At 41.1% G+C, this 27919-nt stretch overlaps 1 protein-coding gene across 3 annotated transcripts; it reads right to left on the bottom strand.

Annotated features, from left to right (window-relative positions):
• On the bottom strand, positions 1–27919 carry LOC311609022 (protein EURL homolog). 3 transcript variants are annotated; one of them, XM_084801701.1, is made up of 5 exons: positions 27565–27919; positions 27019–27152; positions 7227–7742; positions 6037–6099; positions 1–4712 (listed from the first exon to the last, which is right to left on the bottom strand). In XM_084801701.1, the coding sequence occupies exons 2-5, from the start codon at positions 27143–27145 to the stop codon at positions 4546–4548; spliced, it is 873 nt and encodes a 290-aa protein (XP_084657827.1). In that variant the 5' UTR covers positions 27146–27152; positions 27565–27919; the 3' UTR covers positions 1–4545. The 3 variants fall into 3 exon arrangements, with proteins under 3 accessions (XP_084657827.1, XP_084657828.1, XP_084657826.1); XM_084801702.1 differs by having other exon boundaries at positions 27530–27752; XM_084801700.1 differs by lacking the exon at positions 27565–27919 and adding an exon at positions 27385–27488.

Raw genomic sequence — 27919 nt, 5'->3', positions numbered from 1 at the left:
TAGCAAAATACTTGTTTTATTATTGTAAAGTTAAAAATAGTAGACAAGCTGATCTAATTACAGTTTCAAAGCAGAATACAAATATATAAATTGCATATAACCCAGATAATGACTCAATAAACTTTCTCGAAACAAACTTAGGTTTTACCACAGCAGTTTCATTTTCATTTTCTAAATGTCAGCACAACTGTTGCATATGCTACGCAGGTTTAAAGCAACATTTCTCCCCCCCCCCTCTCTCTCTCTCTCACACACACACACACACACACACACACACACACACACACACACACACACACATCACTACTGAACACTTTAAGCCACCTCTTTTGGAGGCAGTAGGAAAAGAAAATAAAAACAAAAATAAAAACAAAAAGACACCAAGGTTAAACTCAGGAAGCAAAGGCAGCTTGTACACTGCATAACATTTTTGCTTCATATTGGTAAACTTGAAATTGTGGGGAAAGTACTAAATATTTATAACAGAGACTCCTACAAACTAAAAGTAATAGTGAAAATATGATTTACAAATGAAATGTTAAAAATCTTCATGTTTCAGACCCACGCGATCTGGTTCACATGAAGGTAGATGCAGCCTGAGCTTGTTCAGGTAAGGACTGATGTAGGAGAAAGAAATGAAAACACTGAAATGCAAGGCAAAGTCACTCTCTTCCTGGCCCAGAGTGACCTCCCCCTTTCCCACAGAATCCTATCAGTCCAACAGATTAACTGTTCGGTACCCCTCACCACAAAGCTTAAGTTGGCAAGGATATTTATTTAGGGCTCTGTCCTTTGGTGATTAAAAAAAAATCGAATTTCCTCAAAAAAATTCTATTCAAGGTAAAAATGAATCAAACAAAATCAAATTGGGTCTCTGATTTAATGTTGTATCTTAACAGAGGGTATATAAAAATTTTATACTTAGGAAGCTTTAAAGCATTCACACATCTTGTTTAGCATGAACAATAATTACATTTGTCAGTAAATGAACTGACCAAAAAGTAAAACAAACAAACAAGCCACAACAATCCCCCCAAAATAAACCAAACCAACCAAACAAACAAAAAACTTGGAAAGGAACAATATACACTACTATTAAAGTATTTCATGTACATTAATTACTTCTCTTACTCACAAATATGAACCTTTTAAAAAGCAACAGAGATCTTTAAAATTCCTACTTAAGTTTGGAGCACAAACAAAATAAAACCCAAACTGGTGAGCATTAACACAAGCAGATCAAAAGAAGTAATTTAAAATTTAACAGAAAACGGACAGGCCTCAACAGAGAAAATACCAAGATGACGACTGTATAAACCAACCAAAAAGGTAAAAAGCCATTTTCAACAGCAGATGCGGCACAGCACAAGACCCAGAAAGCATAAGCTACCGATAAGGTGGCAATGGAATAGACTCTAACCGTAGTTCTGAAATCACTTGCCAACATGAACACGCTCTGAGAAATCATCTTTAAATTTTATAAAAATGGGCACTTCACGGTGAAACAAGCAGGTAGTTTGGGAACTGAAGGACTTCCCTTTACTCCAACACTGCGTATAGGAATCACAAATGCAACAAATCGGCCACCTAGGTCACCAGCATGGTGTCTCGGGTGAATGCCTTTTCCAAAGAATTAATTTAGAAAATAATAGCAGGGTAAGACGATTATCTCTGGAGAAATGCTGCAAGGTTGGACAATATAAAACGACTTAAGCCAGGCATGGCGGTGTATGTCAATGCCCCACAATCAGAAGGCTGAAATGCTAAGATGGGCACGAAGTGTGAGGCCAGTCTGGGCAACATAACACCAAAACCAAACCCTTTGTATATTTACTGTGGTGACAGGAACTAAACCCAAGGCCTGATGCATGCTAGCCACATAAAAACACCAAACTTGAAAGAGAAAACTCATGTTAAAAATCACATTTTTGACTTCCGATTTAAAAAATATCCATCTTGTTTAACTATGAAATCTAGTATGACAAAATTTTACTTCACTCCAAACTCATAGGTGCTCTGAAATGGTATGGGCTCACTACCAGTCTGCCTTCTGTTATTTGTAAAACATGAAATCATGTGTGAGTGTTTCTTCTGAACTTTCTCAAAACTACCGACAATGCTTTAGAAAGAACCCAGTATGGAAGCCAGTGTTCGTGATGGTTCATATGTCCCTCAAGTGGAGCTCCTCTCCGTTCCCGTCCTTATTTTTGCACATACAATAATTGCAATTCAGTCAGGCGAGCATATGAAGCAAGGTGCCGGGTATACAGCTGAGACCCAGCACTAGATCTCCTTCTGAGGCAGGAGAACTGCCACAAATTCCAGGCTAGCTAAAGCTATGTAGCAGGACCCTGTCTCAAAACAAACAAACAAACAACAACAAAAACCCCAAACAAGTAATTGGTGGGTAAATTATACAAAGCATTACTGTCACTACCAGCACCAGAGACAGACCTAGGAGCACCACTCCTTTGATGCTTAGGGTGAAATATCTAAATGAAATGAATCAGAGGTCCCAGCTAAAACCTTAGTACGTGGTAAAATTTCAGTTATTCCAAACTCATTAGTAAACTAAGTGTTTGCCAGAAGACTCTTTAAAGAGATAAGCAAGCATTTTCTTTGGATAACACTGGTGTTTAGGACTGCACCCTATGTGTCCTGTGATAGAAATACACAGAGTACTGTACATCCCAAGTGCTGAGGATCTTACACTCCCATGGCTGCCCTGAATGCCTTTACATCGTCTATACAGAAGCCCAAATATGTGAAAGACACTGGCTGCTACCATTCTTCATGAGTTATGCCAAGCATAAGTATAGTCACACTTGAGAATGTAGCCATAACAACCAAGTACTGAAACACTCACTGGCATATTCAGGACTCATCTTTACCCAGCTTGTACATGTGGACCCATCCATATTGTGCACATTCAACTGAAAGCTTATCAACAGCAAGGCAATGCATTCAATTCCACTCTTCTTATTTTAAATTCATTTTTGATGACTCAAAGAACTAAGAGAAACTAAAACGTCCCCCCCCCTGCAAGAATTCCCTTCAAAAAGCTTCAAAGTTATTTTATTCAGGAAAAAGCAAAAACAATGGGATATCGACTAATGCACAAACCCAGGCCAATTTAGTACATCTTAGCATCAGGCAAAGCATTTCTTTACTTAGTCAAATATTATTTGTGCTCAGTATTAGAGTGTGACCCTTGCTCAGCTACAGATTGCCAACTTCAAGGCAGAAATCATTTTTTAGGAGTGAGGCTGACAAGTCAATGGGCTTGCTTTCCTTAGATTTCTGCAAGTAAAAAGAAAAAAAGCATCTACCACACAAAACACTAGCTAAAAGCAATTTAGAGCCCACCTTAATTTTAGGTTGGTTATGGCTTTTCTTTTATCATTATGACTTATCTAACTTCTTGAGAAAACTTATTAGTTAAGATTCTGGAACTGAATTAGCTTATATAATATTATCCATTTTAAAATGGGCTTATTTGATTGAATTGAATATTGATTTTCTTTTGTTCTGTAATCTTCTATCCCTTTAGATTTTAAAACTTAGAAAAGTACCTTGAAATGCTTTTTCCTTCTTCCTTGTTTCTTTCTTGTCTAGTTTCAGTGATGTTGATACCAGAATTTGGACAGCCAACAGACTATTGGAATTCCATGTGAGTGGCACACATAATAATTTTATTTTCCCCTCCAATATAGGACAGATATAGTTTGAAGACAGGAGTTATCCTAACACATCAAAGGCTCTCATAAGAGATGAGACTTCTACTTTTATGGAGACTGGCACACAAAACTAGCATAGTATTTCCTAAGATAATTCAGAATTGCTTTCATTAGAAAACAGTAATGTGCTTTATTTACTTGGATGTTTGCTTTAAAGAGTGATTACTTCCACTTGCATATGCTCTTAGTTGTTAGAAGAGCTAGCTTAGGTAGACTGCTTCTCTGAATACTATCCAAAACACATTTATCTTTGGAAAGAAAGATAACAGTTATAAAAACACTGTATCCCCAAATGCAGTGATCTTCACATGGGTTAACATATTCACACACAGAAGTGCAAATACACGTTTATAAAGACAATGAAAAGTACCCAAAATAGCAATTTTATATATAAAATTTTATATTAAAATATTGCTCATAAATAAGGTGATATTATTAATTCTACTTCCGTCTTAAAAATTATCTCTACTAGTTTAGATTGACATAAGACCTTACTAGGCTTCTGTTGACAGCTGAGTTACAATAAAAAATGCTCAATAAAAACACACTGTAACAGTATATTTTAAGTAGTCATACATGGTAAAAGTTAAGGAGGAGATTTAGTAATTTAAGAAAAAGTCCCCAAATGAAGTCAAATGATTAACCCTAGTCTAGAGTGATCTGCTTTATTAGATAAAGATAATAAATATTATCTTATATTTTGCAAGTACAACCACCATAAAAATGGACCATAACTTTCTTCAAACGGGTTCTAGGTGCACATGCGTAGCAGACCAGCCGAGGATAAGGCATAAACACTGCATTTAGCTCAGTTGTTCATGGGCAGGTGTGGCCTCGTCCCGGTCCGTCCCACTTGGAGGCATGGTAACTTGGAACAGTTCTTGAGAAGCTGCCCGATGGCGACATGGCGGACATGGAGCTCTGATGCCAAGGAATCTTTTTCTTGCACTTGGTGTGCTAACTCTTCAAAAACTTCTGCGAGGATGTAAAAGGCAGTTTCATTTTTAGTGCACAGAAAGCTAACGCTAAGACTCCTCTAAGTGAACGCAGGCACAACAGGTACATTTTAACAAGAAACTAATTCGACTCCAAGGAGAGCAGCTGTTTGCTTTGAAGCCTATCAGTGTGGATCACCCTATCCCTTCCTAACTGCGATGCTGTCTGTTCTTCAAGACCAGCTTAAGAAAGACTAAGGAGTCCAGCAGGAACAGTGGCCACCATTTGAGCCACTTCTCCACTGTAACCTATAAATAGGTTCAGTCAATATATAATGACTTATCAGATAAGTGTTCACTAATATCCAGGTCTAGAGCTCCTATAAGATGCTTGCACAGATTACCTGGATTTTTCAAAAATCCGAGCTCCCTACTATTGGTCCTTTCCCTCCCGAGTGCTGAGAGACCCTGACACATCAACAATTGGGACTTCTGGTGTGCCAGTAATAAATTTAACATATACCTACTATTATATATGTACATGTTTCAGACAAGTCACCTCGACCTTCTCCTTGAATGTCCGTTTATGGATAAGCATAATAATAATAATGACAAACAGCTCACAGAAGCAGTGCCAAGAGTTAAGTGTGGTCCTACGTGTAAAGAACAGAGGAAGCACTTAACCAACGTGACCTGGCCTTATCAGGGATGTTTCTCAGAGGCTAGTGCGCTTAAAGTTTTGTACTAAGTCTGCTACTGACGGGATGCATAATCCCCGTGAGCAACTTGAAGGCCTCCAAAGTGCAACGAATTACTTCACCCAACTAGGAGTAAGCTGGAAGAAAAGATACTAAATGGGAACTCTTTTTTTTTTTTTATAAAGAAAATCACGATGTATTTATGGACATCATCAGGCATCTCAAAATGATGCTTGCATGTGGGTTGAGGTGGGACAAAAGAAATGGAAACAAGTGATACGGAGAAGCTACGTTTAGTAACAGTGGAAGTTGATGACCGGCAGGTAGTGGTCACTATGCTTATCTCACTACCTTTCATGTGTTCACACTGTTCACAGTCTATACAGCTGACCAGGGCTAATCCTGCTGCCTGAAGGGTGCCTGGCACCCTGAGTGGCCTGAGATCAAGTCAACAATGGCAAGGGGCAGAGGTTAGCTGCAGTTTCCATTCTACTTATTATTTTTCCTGAGAGTCCCAAGGAAAACTTCTCTTACTGTTTACCTCAGAAACCTCAATAGGTCTGAACATTTAATTTCCAAACCTAAATGCTGCACTGTCCGACCCCAGGGGACGGTCTGCACCAACATTTTCACACATAACGAAAAGCAGTGAGAGCGATTCTTTACCCTGGATTTGCTGTTGGAGCTTTGTACTCAGTTGTTCTACTTCATCAAGGGTCATTGAATTCACTGAAACATGAAAACAGATTCACCGTTAGCACAGACAAGCTAGGAAAGTAAGCTGTCCGTCAGATTCTTAGGTAAGGAATGTGCAGCTAGGTCCCAACACAACGTTCAACAGGAACCCAGGTTTCCTTCATTGGTTCTTAAAGTGTACCAAACGCTAACCACAACACTCTCAAAGGAAACACATTTTTATACGTCATTACCAGTAAGACTTCCATCCCCCACAGGAATCAAAGAGTTTGAAAAAAAAAAAGTAGGCAATGGGTCTGTTGGATTCTGGTATCTCCTGTTTCAGTTCTCAGAAGTAGTAGTCACTGCCCATTCATACTGAGTCTGAGTAAGCATTAAGTCCTCACATAGGGTTTTAGAACAGTACCTTTAAGTACTGAGAAATGTCTATCTAGTAAAGCAATCTTTACACGAAGAATCTAGAATGTGTCTAAAGACAGCCATGGTCCCCTCTGGATCTAAAATAATGTAAGCCAATTAAAATCACCTTAGTGAGATTTTGTAGAGAAGGTTCAGACAAAAGAAGTCATTTTAAATTTTAAAATAAATGTCCATGTTACTTTCTAGCCTTTGCTAAACTGTCAAGCTATTTGTTTTTTAAATTGAACCCCTGGCCAATTAGTCATGCAGGTGGTCAGCAACATGGCAATGTATACTGGCCAGCAGCTCCAGTTATGGAAACAGTATGAACCCTCAACTTTCAGTTTAGTTTGCTGAATCCATACCATATGGTCTCTAAATAAAATAAAAGATGATGCCAATGAAATTCAGTGTGTTATACATATTCAGGAGCATTCTAGAGAAGTTTTTAAGACGTCTCACTTTTGCTGAGGTGAATCCATCACTTAAATATTATGTTCACCAAATCTATAAGCTACATGAAAATTCTCCACACATCTCACACTCTCACACACACACACACACACACACACACACACACACACACACACGGAGAAAGGGAGGGCGGAGAGGGGATGGGGGGGAGGGGGTGGAGGGGGAGAGAGGAGAGGAGAGAGAGAGAGAGACCAAATCAACCAAAACCAACGACCGCCCAAGCCCTTAAAGCGAAGGGCAAACCATGCAGCCTTTCCTCGCCTTTCTTTTTCCCTTTCGCTACTTACATTCTTCCCTGCTATAATGTGGATTCCGGGTCTGGACATTTGTCTCTAAAGCAGAGCTTGTCTCTTCTGCTTTCTGTGCCTGGTTGTGACTGTGAGGCCACAATGCACCCGAGCCTTCCAATATAGCAAGCCCAAAGTCTGCATTTTCCCTCTGTTCCAAAATCCTTTGCGTGTAGCTTGAGATGGCACCGGTGTTTCCAGCTGTCCCCTTTGCAGAGTACTTTGGCACCTGAGAGTCAAACTGTGGGAGTAACTTCTTATCTGACTTATGCCTGAAATTAAACAGGTGATGTTGGGAACTTTTGGAACACTCAGAATCCAAATCCAGGTTTTTATTTTGGGCATACTGTATAATCCAGTTTATCTTCTTACTCAGAATTGTCTTAACCCCTTCGTAAGTACTTTTGGAAAGCTTGGATCGCGAACAATCCTGGTTTGCAATTGAATGATATTTTTCAAAGCAGTCCTTATGGCCTCTCAATGACTTGGTATGTAAAAGGTTAGACTTTGGTACTCCTAAAATGAAAAGAAGAGAGAATGAGAATAAAATAAACATTACTTTAAGTACAAACAGATCTTACAAAATTCTTCATAGAACTCATTTGCAAATTTGAAACTGATAATACAAAATGCAGCCCCTAATCTGTGTCTCCACAGGCTTTCTATTCAAAATATTTTCACTCACTTTCTGGACTTGTGTACCTAAGTGTGTATGGGTGTTCACACAGGCTGGTGTATGTACATGTGGAGGCCCAAGGTCAACAAAGCATGTCGCTCCTGGATTGCTCTCCACCTTTTTTGAGACAGAGTCCTTACCGAACTTGAAGCTCAGCGCTTTGGTGAGGGTCTGCCCAATAAGCCTCTCCATTGATCTCTCTGCCTATCTCTGCCTGCACTCTAGAGATTGGAATCAGGTCCCCATACTTGACTGAGCCACATCTCCAACTCAACAGCAATATTTTTGTGACTAGAAAATATTTTTGAAACATTTACTGACTCAATTTGAATCCTTGTCCAGTGGCACTTTACTACATAGAGTATAACAACACACACCGCTATGACTCTTCATCAAGTACATACTTAGAAGACTTTCTTTTAAAACATTCAATTAAAAAACTGCTCATGGGTTGGGGAACCGCCTCAGTGGATACACTTGCCTTGCAGGTGTGAGGCTAGAGTTCAGATTCCCAGAGCACACAGTGAGCTCTGGGCGCACCTGACAGTGATCTCAGGAGATACCCAATATCAAGCTCAGCCTTCCACACAACAAGGATTCTGCACACATGTGTATCCACACACGATGATATGAACCTCAGACACACGTCCTCAGAAACTGCTTTTTGCCAACAAAAGTATAGGTTAGTGATATTCTTTAAAAAAAAAAAAAAAAGACATCATGTCCACACTCACGCCCCAGTCCCTCTTCTCCAACTCCTCCCCTATCTCTCCACTACTATTCATCTCCAACCCATTTTTCTTTTTTAAAAAACTCCCACCAAGTCCACTTAGTCCTTCTAGTGTGTGCATGGGCAATGCCTTTCTTTCTATGAAGAAAATGGACTCTCCCAGCAATCATCAACTGCCAACAGTTCAGCTATGAATGAGATTTCATGACTTGTGACTCCCTCTCCCATCACGGCTTGAAACTTCGGTTTAATCTTGTGCACGCAGTCATAGCTGCTGTGAGTTCATGCTTAAAACTCTCATGTCCAAGAATTAAAAGCAAAAAAAAAAAAAAAAAAAAAAAAAAAAAGCAAATAAATAAATAAATAAATAAAAAGAATTAAAAGCAAAACAAAACAAAAAATTCATACACACACACACACACACACACACACCCCACCACCACCACCGCACTACAGGGCTCCACTACCTCTAGCCCTAACAATCTTTCCACTCATCTTCTGAAATGCCCCGTGGAGTATGATGTAGATGTCTCATTTAGGCCTGAGATGTCCTCAGTCTCCTATTCTCTGCATTCTGACAGGTTTTGGGTCTCTAAATTAGTTGCGATCTATTGCAAAAATAAACCTCTCTGATGATGGGTAACAATTCTACTGATCTATAGGTAGAAAGGCAAGTACTTATGGGTAGTTTAATACTATGTTCATTTAGCAAACAGCAGAAGGTTCTCCATGACCTATAATCTACCTAGCCACAGGGCTATGGTTTACCCAGCACGAGTTCTTGGCTGCCAAGTATATGAGTTTTGGTACCAGCCATGAGTTTTGTCTTGAAGAACTGGCCTTAAATCAAACCAGAAAATGGTTGGTTACTCCTATAACATTCCTGCCACTATTGTACCAGTGGGCATATCTTGCCAGGGCAGCCGTTATTCACAGCTGGATAAGAGTGTTTAATACTTTTTTCCGCTACTAGCATGCATAGTACCTTCTTGCACTACCATGACAGGCAGTAAAAGTGAAAAATCCAGGTTGGTACCAGACTGATGTTCCTATGTTCTATGACTCTAGTATGTGTCATCTTTAGCAGGAGTCTTACCATCAAGTTTTTGAGGTAACCAAGAGCAATAGCAATATCTTGTAATGTCTGACGGTCCCTAACTAGTTATGTTCTTACTTGGAAGATATAAAATGTATATATATGTATATTATATATATAAACATAAAATATATAAAAGCGTCAGAAATGTAATGAAATGTTGCAATTTATCTGTAAGACAATCAAAACATCTATGCTTTTCAGTTTAATTTCACACTTATTAAAGCTTATCAAGATAATTTCATCTTCTAGGAGAAATGAATTATGCATAATTATTACTCATATAGCACTATGTACATTAGCTGGTATAAATTTAACTCATAGGTATTCATGGCACAATCAAAATAATGAAAATATTTTGACCACCTTATTACAGCTCCCAGTTTTTTGTTTTGTTTCGTTTTAGTGAAGCTTTTGAAAATACAGGTACACTTTCAAATTCAAAATGTGTTTGAAAATAGTTATATATTTTTTTTATAATTCAAGACATATTATTAAAGTCAAGCAGGGTTCCTTCTATACTGAAGGTAAGTGAGGCATGTGCAGTTTTAAATGAATGCCTGCCAGGGTGATTCAGTCTAAATCAGTGTGAAAATGGAGGAAGGAGACCTACTGAGGTGCCAGGTTTGAAAAAAAATCCCCCCAAAAAACACATTTCAAGGAACATGAAAAGTGGCACTCCTTATTCTCTCTTAACTCCAGAAGCTTACACTATAATTTATTGAAATAGGAAAGTCTGGTGAATAGTAAGATAATGGAAAATTTATATTTCAGTGGTATAAACTAAAAGATGAAAGTTTAACACCAACTAATACTGGGACTTGGCCAGCTTGCTCAAAATCCCATGCCAATCAGTTCCATGTCCTGTATCCATGCTGTGTGTATAACCTGCAAGTTTTGCTCTAAGATAGTCCCACGGGCTCCTAGAACTCACTACGTCAAAACGAAACTCCTTTGCTTCTACTCTCAACACTCAAACCCCACTGTCTGTCTGAGTGTGGGAGCCACTGACTGGTCACAGAAGACACTGGAGCATCCTTCCTGAGAGCTCCTTCCCCGGATGTTCTGCTATGCATCCTAAGGGTTTTTTCTCCTCTTCCTCTTCCTCATCATCATCCATAAACATCTCAAACTCTGCTTTACCCAGGGCAAACCTGGGCATTAGCCACATCTTCTAGCTTCTATCTCGCTTCCTCTAAGAAGCCTTCTCTAACCAACACACCTAGGTGGGTTTATTACACAAGACTTTACAACTGTGTCATCACTGGCTTTTATTTCTTGCCAGGTAAGTTCTGCGTAGAAAGGGGCCATTATCTGGCTTACTCATAGGCATCCCCCATCTCAGTGTCTGGCACTCAATAAAAAGTAATTAAATGCACCAGGGAAAGTTATTTATGTTATAAATGTACAAGGGAAAGAATTTTCAAACTGCAGGAGCAGCAACAATAACAATAAAAGCCTTATTTACCAACTGTCATGCAGAGACTACCTAACTGCAGCTTTTTCAGTCTTTCTCTCTCTCTCTCTCTCTCTCTCTCTCTCTCTCTCTCTCTCTCTCTCTTTTTTTTCTTTTGGTTTTTCGAGACAGAGTTTCTCTGTGTAGCCTTGGCTGCCCTAGACTCGCTTTTGTAGTCCAGGCTGGCCTCGAACTCACAGCGATCCACCCGCCTCCCGAGTGCTGGGATTAAAGGTGTGCGCCACCACGCCCAGCAGTCTTTCTTAAAGGGTAGTAGGCAGTGTGGGCAGCTTACTCATAGGGTAATTAAGGGCATCTTTCAGTTAAGTCATTCCTGTACATATGACCAGACGGCTGACAGTCTAAGGAAGTGGTGAGTGGCACTAATACACAGATTACTATGTTATCAGTCTGTCAAGAAAACCATAAAGTTTACTTCACTGTATATTTTAAATAGCAAGTTACTTAAGTATACAACAAGGGCTCATTCATATAAATGACTGCTTATCCAGTGAGATCTGATCCTTTAACATTTTTGGTTAAATTATAATAAAAGTTAATAAAAGCTAACTTCACTAAATTTTTTAATTCAATTTGAAGACACTTGTAAACACACTTTAACGTTCCCATGCAATAGCAAACAAAAAGCAAAACAGTATGTCATGACTACTTCATATAATTTATTTTTATTTTTATTTTTTGGCTTTTTTTTCGAGACAGGGTTTCTCTGTGTAGCCTTGGCTGTCCTGGATTCACTTTGTAGACCAGGTTGGCTTCGAACTCACATCGATCCACCTGCCTCTGCCTCCCACGTGCTGGGATTAAAGGTGTGCGCCACCACCCCCGGCCATATAATTAATTTTTAATATAAAATCATGTCTTAATTTATAATAGCAATATGCCTGTCATACAAACTTTTAAGTGATTATGTTTTCTCCCATTTATCATTTCAAATTAGCATTGGAAAAGTAATCATTTCTATAAGGCATGACACTGTCACCGCTGAGGTCACTGGTGAAGGAACAGCCTCGGTTACAGTGGCGACCCAGGGTTCTGAGGTGACAGGACTAGTGGCCATCTTCCTAGGACGGCAGCAGGCATGGAGTGGAGCGGTGCTGAGCCTGCAGAGAGAAGCGTGTGTGCCGTGGATGGCAAAGTGAGAGAGATGCAGGCGCCAGTGAGCCCGGGATGTCAGGCACCGAGCTACTAGATTTTGGAATTACACTGCAGGACTTGGGTTTTATTTAAATGTGATTGCTTTGATACACTGGTTCTTCCCTCTTGGAGGTAAAAAAAAAATATTTAACCTACTTTGGATTTCCAAGGAGCTCAAACTTAAGAGACTTTGAGATTTTTAAAGAGAAACTAAACTTTTAAGTGACAGAATTTTTAAAAGACAGTGGAACTTTTAAGACTGTATGATATTTTATATAGTGATATTAACACGAGATCTTAGGGACAACAAGAAAGGAAAGGTTACATTTCAAAGCTGACAAGGAATGGACTGTCACGGTTTCAGCTATCAACTTTACACCGTTGGCAAGGTGTTTTATCACAGCAAGAACACAAGCCAGAACACAAACCCTTCTTGTATGGTCTGAAAACTCCTGGTAACCCATCTGGCAGGTTGTCCTCACAATTATATTCTTTAGTTCTCTCCTTAAAATAAAAATGCCTATCAAAGCCCACAGAGGGGCAAAAAACTTCTCAGATGTAAATATTTACCTGTAAGTGCCATTGTTACTCTTAAAATTGAGGGTATTTCTGGGTTTGGTTTAATCTGCTTACTGTGGGACTACAAAGCTTCTTTCTAGCAGAGATGATACTCAAAAAAAAAAAAAAAAAAAAAAACCACCATTTTTTAAAAAAGCCATAATTGCCAAAATGTAAAAAGTTGTACTTCCCTTCCCATCCTCCCATCGTTTATAGACCATATTTATGATTAATTAGTAGTTAAATCAACCAAGCAGCCTTTCCCTGCAGGTTTACTAGGTGGTCCTGTCAAGAAGCACATTCCCGCACACTGTCCCTGCTGATGTCACACAGCTTTACTTCATGAATTCTTTAATCACATTATCTGATACCATGTATACATTTAATTGTGGACTGACGCTGCTTTGATTTTGTGGGTTTTCCTACTGGCAGGACTGTGGGATTTTTTTTTTTTTCTTAATCAGGCAGGAGAGTTTAGTTATGACTCAAGTTCCAGGTTATAAACATCCAGTAAAATAATTTAAGCATATCACCTTCAAATAAGACAATCACTTGTGCAGCAACTCATACAGTAAGTAATACTGCTTCCAGATGTTTTTATGAAGCCTCATATTGTGCGCAGATTAGATAGTTTTCCAGAATTTAAAGTGTTTTGTTTTGATGAATTCACCTTGGTTGCTAAGAGAGAAGTACTTGTACATATTAAGCAATACCATGCTTGTTTAAGCAATTTATACTTATAAAAAAATGAGTGAATGTGCATACAGTTGCATCAGAGAAGATTAAAATGAACAAAAGCCCACTTCTTTGTTTATGAGGAACATAATCATTTTTGATAAACAGAAACAGAAGAGAGGCCCTGTTGGTAAAGGCAACATAACCAGTGGGTCCATATCACACAAGTTTTGTTTGGACTCCAAATATCTTAAAAGAGAAAAAAATTACACTCACATATAATTCTTGATTTCTTGGTTGCTGTTAAATCAAGTCTCTCGGGATTATATGTGGGGGGCACTATCAGGAGAACAAAGAATAAGTATGTTCTTCAAATCAAAACAGCTCATACCATTACATGACTGGACTCACACATATCTGTGATCTCAAGGGCTCTGGAGCCAAGTCAGGTCACGTCAGTGTATGTCACGACTGCAGTGATACTTGTCAGGATTGCCTGGTTAGACCAATGCTCTGACACACACCCAAGTTGACCATATTACAATGTGTTTGTTGAGCAAATTCTAGGCAAGTACGGTTCAAAAAGATGCTACCATTTCATTGCCAAGCACTGCCCTAAGTGGAAGGATGTTCAGGTTGTCTGTTCTGTGATGTATCAAAAGGACAGAAGGTGCGGGTCTGAATAGGTCCCTCCTAAATTCCACAGCATGGCTTCCTCCTTAGAAAGCTTTAGTGGTTGTTCACTGGGCCTGCAGGGATGATGTGACAAAGGACAGTCCTATTTCTTCACCTCTCAGATTTTTTTTGACTTTTTAAAAAATTTTATTTTATTACTTTATTCATATTACATCTCAATGGTTATCCCATCCCTTGTATTCTCCGATTCCTCCCTCCCTCCCTCCCATTTTCCCCTTACTCCCCTCCCCTATGACTGTGACTGAGGGGGACTTCCTCCCCCTGTATATGCTCATAGGGAATCAAGTCTCTTCATGGTAGCCTGCTATCCTTCCTCTGAGTGCCACCAGGCCTCCCCATCCAGGGGACGTCAAATATGAGGCACCAGAGTTTGTGTGAAAGTCAGTCCCCACTATCCACTCAATTGTGGAGAATGTCCTGTCCATTGGCTAGATCTGGGTAGGGGTTTGAAGTTTACGGCCTGTATTGTCCTTGGCTGGTGTCATAGTTTGAGCGGGACCCCTGGGCCCAAATCTGCCTGTCATAATGTTCTTCTTGTAGGTTTCTAGGACCCTCTGGATCCTTCTACTTTGCCATTCTCCCATGCTTCTCTCATCTAGAGTCCCAGTAGGATGTCCTCCCCTCTGTCCCACTTTCTTGGTAAGTGAAGACTTTCATGGGACATGCCCCTTGGGCTAGTGTCCAGATATAATTGAGTATATACCATTTGAGTCTTTCTGCTTCTGGGTTAACTCACTCATTATGATCATTTCTAGTTCAATCCATTTGTCCACAATTTTTGGGAATTCCTCGTTTTTAATAGCTAAGTAGTATTCCATAGTGTAAATGTACTACAGTTTCTTTATCCATTCTTCTACTGAGGGACACTTAGGCTGTTTCCATGTTCTAGCTATTATGAATAAGGCTGCTATGAACATGGCTGAGCAAATTTTCTTGTTGTGTGCTGGAGCATCTTCTGGTTTAGCTGACTGAAGTGATCACCTTAAATGACTAAAGAAAACCTGCCATATTCCAGGTCCTGACATACCATTTGAAAGCAATGTAACTGGTCATCTCTGCATTGGGTAGCAGATGGACTTACTGGCCATCACACTGAGCCAGCATACAGACAGGCTCAGCCACTTTCTCCTATGTGAGAGCTGCTTTCTCAGAAAGGACCTTAGAAAGGGAGCAGATTCCAAGTTAGGTCTGGTTAGGTCAGGCTAAAGCTTTGGTGTGCTAAGCTTAAGCAGGTAACCAAATCAGCTTGCTGTAATACACTGAGGTATGAGGGAGAATCTCAGTAGGCTTAGAGGGCACAGAAGTTATGTTAAAATATAAATCTCAACATCACGTAACATGGAAGCAAAAAGAAAAGTAGGCTCATGCACTGATAGTGTGTATAAATTACAAATGATTTCAAAACCCAAACCAAACAAAAATACCTCATTCCGAGTAGTTGGAAAGTTAGGAAAACACACCTACATAACAACTGTTTATTACTAAAAGGGTGCAGAAACCATACTTGATTCTACTCTCTAGTTTGGATATTTGTTTTTGTTTTTTTTTTTAACCAGTACTGTCCGACACAACTTTCTGTGATGGTGGATATGGTCTAGCTAAGCTATTAAATACGGTAACCATCAGCCACAGAGACACTTAATATTAGAAATGAGGTGAGTGTCACATGGGAACTCAATTTTGAATTTGATTTTATTTTAATTTTTCTGAAATTTAGCCACACTGGTCAGGACAGCTCATCTACAGGAAACTGATTAAGAAAAGGGAATTAGAAAAAGAACATGAATGGGCGCCAACACCATCTCTTCTAAAGCCTTACTGTACTAGAGGACTCCAGATTTGTGATCACATGTAATAAAAAAGCCTAGGTCTGCTTTTCAAGTTATATTAAAACACACCAGATTTTGATAATTTAAAGTATAATTTAAATTTAAATAAAATTACACCATATGATGTTTTAAGCCAAATAATCTTCCATGTTAAAATTTGCTACTAAATACACTTAATTCATTGTTATATCATTTATGCTACTTTTTTTTCTATATCTGAGATTATCATATAAAACAAAATAAATCTACAATACAAATAGCATCACTACGGATATAATCAACTTAGCCATTTAAAATCCCCACTGATGTGGCATACAGGGGCACCAACTCTTCGGAAGAGTGCCAGTGTCTCAATGGCCACGTTATAAAGATGAATGTTCTTTGAAGACAGCCTGAAAAATGCTTCCATGGTAGCAACCACATGAATGGGGACATGCCAGCCAGACCCAGTAGTGGACCTGAAACCAAGAACTGTAGTCAGCGCTCAAACTATCTCTCACCTCCTCTGTCACCATCACCCCAGTTAAGGTTCGGACTGACAAACTGATTTTTCTTACAGGTCAGAGGAACAAAGGACCCCAGATGCTGACTTATAAAACATCAGTTCTACAACTCCATTTCTTTGCTTATGTTTGAACCACTGAACCTTGATTTCTAGTTAATTATTTTTAAGAATTTTATAACATCCTTTAATTATACTGGCAGAAGTTAAAGCTATAACCTGTGTTTTAGCCCAATATGAATCACATAAATGTGACATTCTAGCAGTAAAAATTTAGCTTCTCTTTACTTCACTCACAGTCCTGTAAATATTTTTTAATAGCATTTTTCAATGGAGATAAACACAGGAACCTATTGATAACAATGGAGCGGCAACATACTGACTTACATTTTAGGTCAGATAAACATCTCTACATGGCTAATTGTCATAACTACATCATCATAATTCTAGGGTAAAAATAACTTTGAGCTAAACAAACAGGTTAGAAAACTAAAGGAAACTAAACTTTTGCACAACAAAACAAAAATGGTTTTGAAATGACAGAGTACATGGTGCCAATTTAGTAGTGTGGGAAGACATTAAAACAAGCACTGAAAACCCTACTGTCCAAATCTTCCCCTGGGAATTTGAGCTACACTGCAACAGGGATTTTACCAGGCAAGTAAAAGAGCTGTGTCAGCACGTCTCGGCACAGGAAAGCTGGAAATTAGCCAAGCAGTCCTCAGTGGGATACAGGTACGTTCAACAAGGTGATGGGGTTGAGTTGCCCACTGACAGCAAGGCGGCTCCTAATGTGTTCCATGAATAGACTGTTCAGTAATGCTGTCTGCACTACTCTTTTGTAAGTACAATGCCCCTCACTACATGCCGTCACCCCAGAGACTTAGGCAGTAGAAACACTGAACCCCTCTGCTCTTTTTTGATTCTGGTATTTTGACTACTTTGTTTGCGAAAAACAAAGCTGTTTATATTTTAAGTAGGAAAGATCCAAAACATCACACAAACATTTCTGAAAAGAAACACAGTTTAGCTTGCAGATGAACACCAGTATTCCTTAGTTGAGGACAAACTAGGCTGAGGTGCTCTGGATGTTTCAATTAAAGGAGTTTAAAAAACAAACAAACAAACAAAAAAAGACCGAGACATCGAAAGTAACACACACATTCTCAAAGCACATTATATTAAAACCTTGTGGATTCTTTCTCTGCTAACAATTCTAGCGGAATATTTAACCCTCAAGGATGAACCCCCAACCCCCCAAAAGTCAAACCAGAGTTTTATTTACCTGTCCACCCTTGGTGGAGAACCAAAATTTAAAAGGGAAAACATGCTAAGTGAGCAAAGCGTACACTGGCCACAGCTTTCGGCTTAAGACAACCAACCCACCCAGCACAAGAGCGGCTGCAGAAGGAGGCGGGCATGACGGAAGCTCCGCAGCACCCGCAGACCACAAAGCTACTGTGTTAACAGAGAAGAGGCACCAGGAACCCAGTAACAGCTATGCTTAGGAGAAAACAGACTCCTTCAACCTAAGTCTTACACAGCAGCATGTGCATCACACACCACACCTCCCGTCACTTACTCACGCTCCTCTATCCATCATTTCTTCTCAGGCCCTAACGGCTCTCTCACATAATGATCGTATTCATAATTCTTTCTCGTGCAATCTGTGTCTCAAGGAGGAGGAACAAATGGTGTTTAGGACACAGGGCACGAGGCAACCAAAGGCATAAAACCCAGACAAGAAGAAGGGAGTGTAGTCTGGAGTTACTTTGGTTGAGGAGTCAGAAGCAAAGGAGAGCCTTTAAGAAGGCTCTTAGCATGCTGGGCTTGGGAGTACAGGGTGTAATACCAGCATCGTAAGAGACTGTTTTAGGAGTATAGCAAGTTCATAGTCAGCTTCGGTTACAGCACGTTATAATTCGGCTTGGAAAATTAATGAGACCTTGCTTAAAGAAAACAAAAAACAAAAAACAAGGGATATAGCTCAGCGATAGAGCACTTGCCTACCACACATCAGGCCCTGGGTTTAGTGACAATACTCAAAAACAAACAAACAAATAGACAAACAAACAAAAACAGGAGGGGGAGTGGGGTATGATAAGAATGTAAGAAATCCTCTGAAGTGAGCTAGAAAATGCTATTTTCAAAAGTAGCTAATCATGTAGTGCCTGGCATGCTCTGTCCAGGAGCCGAGAGCTTGACCTGAAGCAACTGGCAAGGGCTCACTCACTGATGAGTTGTAAATAAACAAACACACCATCGGACTTGCCTTGTAAAGACTCCTTTCAGGGGCACCGAGGGAGGAGCCTCAGTGTGGGTGTAGCAGTGAGGGAGAGGGTAGGCAACAATGGTTTCTGAGGTAAAACCAGTGAGGTAAAACGCCCCCAGAGAGGAGAAGCAACAACATGCAGAGGAAGTGGGGGTGACAGGATTGCCTCTGGCCCACAGCTGACTTGGCTTTGCACATGAGGGCACCATCCTCTGCTGGGAAGCATGGCACAGAAAGCAGTACTTCGGCTCCATTCCATGCCTAGCTCACCATCTCTTATGGCAAAAAGACGGACCTGCCCTTGTTTTCTTCACAGGCTATGATTATGTAAGTATAGACTAGAAATCACCCTTTAAATAATTACTCTACAATACAGAGACTGAAACATCCACCAAGAACCATCTATGATGTGGACCTAGACCTTCTGCTGAGATGTCCCACAAGAGGAGAGTAGAGACTACTTCAGACAATGCACCCTGGCCACCGAACTTAGATCACTTCCCCCTGGCACAACAGCCAAACAAGGTCCTACAGCAGTAAAGTGGGCAGACTCCCCTGAAGAAGAGGGCAAAGTCAAAGGATGACACTGAGGCAGGGGCAGTGACATGCAAGCCTCTAATCCCAGTTGGTGGGAAGCAGAGGCAGGCAAACCTCTCTCTGTGTGTTCAGGGCCAGACTGGTCTGCCTAGTGAGTTACAGGCCTGCCAAATCTACGTAGGAAAATCCTTCCCCGAAACAAGAGAAAAGAATAAAATTAATGGAAGGTGGTACTGGGTGGGTGGGGCAAACAGGCTGCTCATCTGAAGGAGCTGTTTTGTTTGTGAGACAAGGGCTCTGAATCCGCATCTTAAGCTGGTCTCAAGCACACCACAATCCTCTTGTCTAGGATTCCTGTGTTCCACGGGAGCCACAATGCCCAGCTCAGGAATTTAACTTTTTAAAGGGCTTTGACAGGTACAGTCATTTTGTGAAGATTCCCTCCTGCATAAGCCATCAAGCTGTATAAATCTTTACCATCTCCATAACTTCATCTCCAACAGCAACAGCTTTGGTTGCAGACATGAGGGAGGAATTTAGTTATTTTATCCATTCATTCCAGAATGACATATGGCGCGGAATAATTTACCTTTAGACATGCAGTCTCGGGTGCTTGTGGATTACAAAGTGAAGATGTCTAAACTTAGCTGCAAATATAGACAATTTGAGGAGAGGGAGAAAAATAAATCTGCTAGATATCAGTATGTACAAGGTCACAAAAGATCAGGGGTGAGACTAGAGGGCTTGAGCAGATCATGGCAATATTGTTTTATTGAATAAAACAAATACAGCCACTACAAAGCATCCTGTAGGACAATGGGAAAAACCCAAAGTGGATTGACACTATTGTTGAGTGGGTACCATTATCATAAAGAGGATGCCACTATCGGAGAGGGTGCCCATATCAGAGAGAGGGTGCCACTATCTTAAAGGGCACCACTATCATAGAGACAGTGCCACTATCACAGAAAGGATATCTCTACCACAGAGAAGATGCCACTATTACAGAGAGAATGACACTACCATAGAAATGTTTCTACCACAGGGAGGGTACTGCTATCTGAGGGTTTGATCTGCAGTTCAACCGATGTAAATGTAAGGAAGTCAAGACGCATCCTTTACCCAGTGGCTGCAGGTGCAACAGCTCTGGCATCAGACCTGGCTGTGAGCTCTTTGGTGTCCTTTTCTATCTATGTGACTGGAGAACAACTTTACTTACTTCAGTCCCTTCATTTTGTCACATGCAAAGGGAGAGAAAATTATTTCTATTTGGCCAAGATGGGGGGCGGAAATCTGTATGTTTTCTACAACTGCTAGATTACACTTAAGAGTTCATAAGGTGAAGTGTTTCCAAGTTCCCCACTCTTTTGCTACAGTTAGCGAGAGGAAGTGTTAGTCATTTCCTGTTGCATATGTAGATGAGTATTAACCTCTACATACACTCACTGACTGATGCAGATGGGGAACTTCTTAGTCTCACAGTAGTGGGGATTCCCATCTGCTGGTCTGCCTCTGAACTATGTGGAGTTTTGGGATGTGGAATTTTGGGATGTTAAAGGTACAGAGTAAGAACCTGTGTTCCTTGTCACCTAGCTAAGCACCAGTGACTGTGCAGCTCCATTCTAATCCTCTGAATAAATTAACAGATCTGAGCTCCATGGCCAGGCATCTCTGGATCAAGTACAATAATGACAGTCGAGCTTTTTAACATATACCCTGGCACGATACCAGGAGGAAAAATAAGGCTGTCTTGCAGGTGACAAATGGCTGTCAACATAGCAGTGTTGCCTTTGGTACCCTGAGGTGATGATCCAACTGAAAGCAGCAAGGTCAAAAAATCCAAGGCCTGGCCCAGGTGCTCCTTTCCAGAACAGTGGTGGAGTGGTGGCTGATGGTCTCAGCTGCTGGGAAATACCCAGGGAAAGGGGAGCCACACCACTGGTCTCTCCTAAACAGAGGCCTAGAGAAGCCAAGGAAGAGTCCCAAGCCTAAAACGTACCAAATCACTTAGGTTTAACTTCACTCATTCTTATCCAATTAAAGAAAAAAAATATCTGGGGCACTCCTCTGGGGGAGTTAGATTAATTGTGATGTTTTTGTGGACTGAGGTAGGTAAGAAAACTGAAAATCCTTACAGCTTTTTGACAAGAGCACTTGAAGTATAGTTACACGCTGGTCCTTACAATGCAACCCATTGTTCAATGACCTCCTGTGCAGTTCAGCCTGAAGGCTAGAAGATTCATCTGCTCACTAATTGGTCTCAACCATCACAGAAACAGTATATTGCCTTCAATATAGTGAGACCTTTAATATTGGGGAGGAAAGCATTTGTGTGGCCCACTTTGTTAGCTGCCTACTCAATACACCCTGTACCTTTGTAAAACATCGATTTTATGAGGAGCCACAACTCTCAGACACAATGTGTGTAAGGGCAGGAAACTGGTTGCTGGAGCTAAGGGAAAGCTCCTTTTCCACAGGAGGCAATGTTGACACAGTCCTTTCCTTTCTATCTGGGAATATGTAAACAACGGCTGGAGTAACCTCAGCCTCCTCTGGCTTGTGATATACGCCTAAACATGGAAACTATGCATTAAGGAAAATGAAACGGAAATAAACCAAGGTTTGTGTCTTTCTGCTCTTGGAGTAGAGAAACTAACTCTAGACTTCTTAACTCCACTTCTTTTTGGGCTTGTGTATGTACATGTTGGGGTACACATACATGCAGGTGCAAGCTAGGGGTCAAAGGCAGGGGCTTTCCTCAGTCACTATCCACCTCATTTTTAGAGACAGGGCCTTTCACTGGATGTGACCTCACTGACTAGCCGCACTGGCTGGCCACCGAGACCTAGGATGCTCACCTCTGCCTCTCCAGCACTATGACGAAGGAACACGCCACCAAGACTGACTGTCACTTGGACGCTAGGGTTCAAATGTTCCTCATGCTTACAAAGCAAGTGCTTTACTGATGGCACCGCCTCCCTGGCCCCCAACTGCTTTTTATATGACATTTTTAACTACCCACCCCATTTGATTTCAGTATTGTATTTCAACTTCCTGTTACTTATAACCAAACCAAGTCCCAACGAGCAAGCCTTCATAACCAACATTGTCGGTGACCCAAACTCTATACTTAAACCAGACTTTTTAAGTAACTGAGGTTAGCAAGTTAAGAAGAAAAGTTTAATGAAACTAGGCTACTATAACGAGGTCAAGGTGAAGAATCCGAACCAGCTCCGCCCACATGGGATTTCGTTAAGGCAAGCCTTTAACAGGAGCAAGTCTAGTTTCAGCTGCTTCTCTTTGGGAACAGTCAGTAATTTTAGCTCATCACCACTGGTATCCACTTTCACTCTCATCTTTTATTTCTGAGATTCTACTAACAAAGCCATTTAAAATGTACTCAGTCATTTTCAGTGATAACAAAAGCAGCTAAAGGGGGAAAGATCACTAAAAGTACAAAAACTGCATTAGGCTATACACTTAGATAAATTAAAAATGGCATTTCTATTTTTTATCGTTTAAAGATATATTTATTTTTTTATTAATTTATTCATATTACATCTCAATAGGATATATTTATTTTTGTGAGTTTTTGCCTGCAAATATGTATGTGTTCTGTGTGTGTACCTGGTGTCCACAGAGGCCAGAAGATCGCATCAGATCCTCTAGAATTGGAGGTACAGAGGTTTGTGAGCTACCTTGTGGGTTCAGGGAACCAAAACTAGGCCCTCTGTACAAACAGCAACTTCTCCAGACCCAGTTTTTAGTTCATCCTAACACATGGTTTTGCCACCATGGTATGGGAACAAGAGAAAGAAGCTGATGCCAGACTTCGTTTGCTGCCTCCTGCCTCCTGCCTCCAAGCAGTAAGTCTGTCCGACTGGAAAGATGCTAGCATTTACAGCAGGATGTGGAGGAAGAACAGAAGACCCTGGACAATAAACAACTACTTCCTGCTCTCAGGCGGAAGCAAGGATTTCACACCAACCAATGAGGAACAAAGTTATAGTTGAAAACCCAGCACGGAGGAATAGGAAAAGTGGGTACTGGGCTCACCTATGCTTTTCCAAAAGAAAACCCTTACAGATTTTTTTCTTGCTGGAAAGACTCAGGACATGAATTTACCCCTGTTTGCATGAAATAACAAGACATTGGAGAAAGCAGGTGACAGACTGCACAGAGGAGCCAAACTTACGCTAACCCACCAGCTAGCAAAGGCAGCTTAGACTGCAACCGAACTGCTTCAGTTGTCTAAAAGTTGTACCCTACAGGAAAGAAAACTTAAGTCACTTAACCGGGAAGTGGAGCGCAGAGTCACGACTGCCTGCCTGGATCCACCCCCAGGACCGTTACTGCCTTTGGTACATTACAGTCGTTTCTGTGTAAGGCTCCTAAGACCTGGCTTCTGCTTAGGGAATGGTGGTGACGTGGCTATTAAGAAGGTTAGAGAGTTTACTACAATGTATTAGATGCTTATCAGTGTTACTTGATCGTTAACACTGTGGACAAAATCTTAAGAGTGTCTTAGCCGTAGCCATTGGCTTGGGCACATGTCTCCTTATCTTACAAGTGTATAAATTGTCCTGTTGGTGGATTAGGGACTGAGAAAGTCAGCCCTGGGAACCAACCATTAATGAATGGAGACCTTGAATTGCTTCTTTAGGGTTTTGAAGAATTGGATCATGCCTTAGAAACATAAATGTTAGTTAGTGCCCCCTTTGCTTTTAGCTACTATGAAACCATAGAAAAAAGACAACTCAGAGCCATGCCTATAATACAGAGTCCCTCCCGTAAGATCAGACTGTCTGTTGCCAGTTCCCTTTCATCCTTCTTTGTCTTTGTTGTAGAAATACATGCAAGCGCACAGCTTTTAAACAAGAGGCCCATTATTAGAACAGTGTTCATGTGATATAAACAATCCAAAGTGTATAAAATGCCGTTTTTATTTACGAATGTGCAAACTAAAAACTAGCCTGTTGCTGTAGTCTTCAAGACACTTTCATCTTACGAGGGCAAGGGCTATTTGAAGAAAGAAAGAGAGAGAGAGAGAGAGAGAGGGAGAGAGACAGAGACAGAGACAGAGACAGACAGACATGATTGAGAGATAATTTAAAGATTTTCTTAGTTAAGAAACTAAGCAACAGCAACGTTAGCACACTACTAAGAAGACTATTCTAAACTAGCAGAGGAAAATGCCTTATTCGAGTGCCCTCTTGCACTCCAGTTGTAGAAAGAAAACTACAATAATTCAAGACACTAACAAAGATGAGGAATATACCCTATGCTTTTTCTGATACGCAGTTATATCCCTTTTCCCCACTGATTTTTAAAAACGTGGGGTGTGTGTGCAGTCGTGTGTGCATGTGCATGCATGTGTGTGTGTGTGTGTGTATGTGTGTGCCACACAACTCACACATGGATGTCAGAGGACAACTTGAGGGAGCTGCTGCTTTTCTTCCACCATGTGGGATCTACAAATAGAATCTGAGATCCTGAGGTTTGGCAGGCAGCAAGAGCCTGTACCTGCATTACGCCAGCTTGCCAGTACTCCACTGATTAAAAACAAACAACAACAAAAGACAAACAAACAAACAAACCAAAACAAAACCCTGGGTACTGATATAAAGACTGGCATTTGTAGAAGTCTTTCCTCATTTTCCTCCAACAATATGATAATACTAAACACATATTTATAACAAACAGCCCATCAGTGCAGTAAAAATGGAAATGTATTTGTCAACAAGGAACCAACAGTATAGATAAAACCGAGAAGACTTTATCTCTAACTTTAATGTACACAGAAGATGAAGTAGTTCAAATCCACACTGAGAACAGTTTTTTGTCTTTTGACTAATAGACAGCTTATTTCAAAAACACAAGATTGATGTCATGCTTACACACGAAGAGCAAAAATGTTTACAATTAGTTCAAAGGCATATTCGGAAGGGCTAGAAAAGCAGTTATGAAAACTGAGGTCTGTGCAATAAAAATTTTATTATGGCGTGATGATTTTATTTATCAGGAAGCACCAGTTAGGGGAAGCTGGCTGAGCCAAAAACAATTAGGATTCTGCAGGAGGGATTTCTAGCATCCATCTCATAATTAACTACCTATTGACAGTAGATCAGTGAAAGTAAGGTCACATCCACAAGGACCAGCTGGCCAAGCTTCAAAGCCCAGGACTATCAATTACTAGCTAGGTGACTTCCAAGTGCATTTCTTAGGTCGCCAAGGTTCCATTCCATCACTTTCAAAGCGAGTACTAATAGCAGGCATCCCCAGAGCTATTTTGAACAGAGATAATCTAGTAAGAAGCTTAGTACAATGCTTGGCACAGATGCGCTCCCAGCAAACAACAGCTTGCTGACACCACTACAGCAACCTGGAGCAGCCCACCAGCCAGACCTCGGTTTCTTCCTCAGAAAACACAGAGGCTGAAGTTGATCATTTCTGACGTCTCTGCCCTTCTAAAATGAAAACTTCTACAAGGTGTCAGAATACACAGGAAAACCTGTGTTTCCAAAGCCCATAAGAGCATCCCTTTCACGGTGGCATGAGGAACATGGTAACATAAACTCTACACAAGAATCATACTTCTAAGTCACCCTGTTAAAACTATTTGTGAGCACCACATTTACTAAAGCCAAAGGAACAGGCATTCGACTTGATCCACAGAAATTCTATGATGCTCCACAGCACAGTATTTGGAAGCCACAACCTTTCTGAGTAACAAGTCCTAACAGGAATGTCAACAGTACATGTGTGCTTGTGTTTAGCAACAAGGGCATTTTGCACATCTTAACAGAAAAAAACATCATGAAAATCTGTAAATACCTAGGCCACGACAAAATGAAATGCTGTTTTGAAACTAAGACCTCAACTAGCTAGCTATTATCAAATATCTAGAAAGGTCTTTCTCCACTGACACATTCCAACCTCAACATTCATGTTACAAGCGAAATTTTGTTTTGGCAGGAATTTTAAGATTTCTGTTCAGTGTGAAGATTACATTCCATGTTTCTTAGGATCAAGAGACCAGTATCCAGGGCCCAGTTAGCTGGGCACTAACCTGGCCTTCAGCAAAAGGCTTATTTTAATTCCATATTCCCTGAGTGATACTGCTATCGAGAACATTTTAAAAGCCCCTTTGGCTTTTAAAAACTACTAAAAGTAAAAGAAGTTACTTAACATTTATATAAAAATAACTTAAAAATTAAAAGTTAATTAAAAATCATTACAGGATGGGGAAGATAGGGACTAAGAGTTTGGGCCGAAAAGAATAAAATTACATCTGCCTACATAAATGATCATTGGATTCTTAATGCAAGAGAGACACGCGTGTGCTAAAAATCTAATGTTTACCAGACAATACCCGCACTTCATTTCATATTAGTGAAAATGTGTTTAACAATCTAAGTGTTTTAAAGACAAATAATTCCCTCGGTTCATAACTATGTTAACTCTGGCCTCATTTCCAGAAAACTTGAGCAGATCATCACTTAGCACAATCTCTCGGTATTCAATGAATTTCAGTTTTTCCTTCACACGTGTCAGCGTTAAGTTGTACAAAGTTCACGGCATGCAGTTAAAACCCACCACGGCGTCCTTACCCTCGAGATTTAGCTCAAAGCAAATGTGGCAGAAGGAGAGTGTGTCTTTGTCTGTTCCCAGTTTACAAACACTGCAAATGTTGTCATCAGTCAAATCAATGTTTACAAACTGCTCCTCTTCGTTCATAGTGCCCCTATAAGGAAAGACAAAAGACAAGTTACACAACGGAAAGACAAAAACTTGCTAATGGCCTGCAGTACCGACAGAAAACGAAAAAGGTGGCGTTTGCAACAGCCCCATCAGGCAAGCATCGCCATGCTTGGAGTTCAGTATCCCAGTTTTACTCTGAAAAAGCACAGGGATAGAAAAAAAAGGCTGCCCATAAGTGACACCACCCGTCGCCCAAATCGCTCCCGCACAGGCACCCCGGTCTGTCAACCAACTTCAGGCCGGTCCCAGTGGCCAGATGGAGCCGCTGGGACGCGGCTTTGCCAACTTATGGGCGAGCGCCTGGAGGCGTTCCGCTAACTAGGCTACCCTGCTCCCCAGCTCCGCCGTGGGAAGACGCACGTGGGGACGCGGACACCCGGGAAGGGTTGGCTCACGTCGGAGACCCCGCAGCCACGGACTGGAGAGTCCCGGGGGCGGGGGCGCCACTCGAGGGTCGTGGGCTGCCGGAGTGGCGTGGGGCCTCTCTCGTCTGTCGTCCGTCCGTCCGTCCGGGTACCGGCCCTGCGCACCGAAGCGGCTCCGAGAGAAGCTTTACCGTCCGGCTCCGCGCGCCGGGATCCGCACTATTGTTTCCGCCGCCGCAGCAGCGCAGACGGCACCGCGCTCCGCCCCGCCCCGGCCGCCTGCGCCACCCCGAGCCGCCCACGGGGAGAGCAGCACGGCCAGCCCACAGTCCCGGGGCCCCACGTGCTTGCCCTGCCGCGAGGAGTGCAGCCGCCCTCGGCCCCC

This window comes from Acomys minous (genome assembly GCF_964271855.1).
Source record: "Acomys minous genome assembly, chromosome: 11".
NCBI classification, from domain to species: Eukaryota; Metazoa; Chordata; class Mammalia; order Rodentia; family Muridae; genus Acomys; species Acomys minous.
Note: the sequence above shows the minus strand (reverse complement) of the source record. Positions and strands in the feature narration are given on the sequence as shown.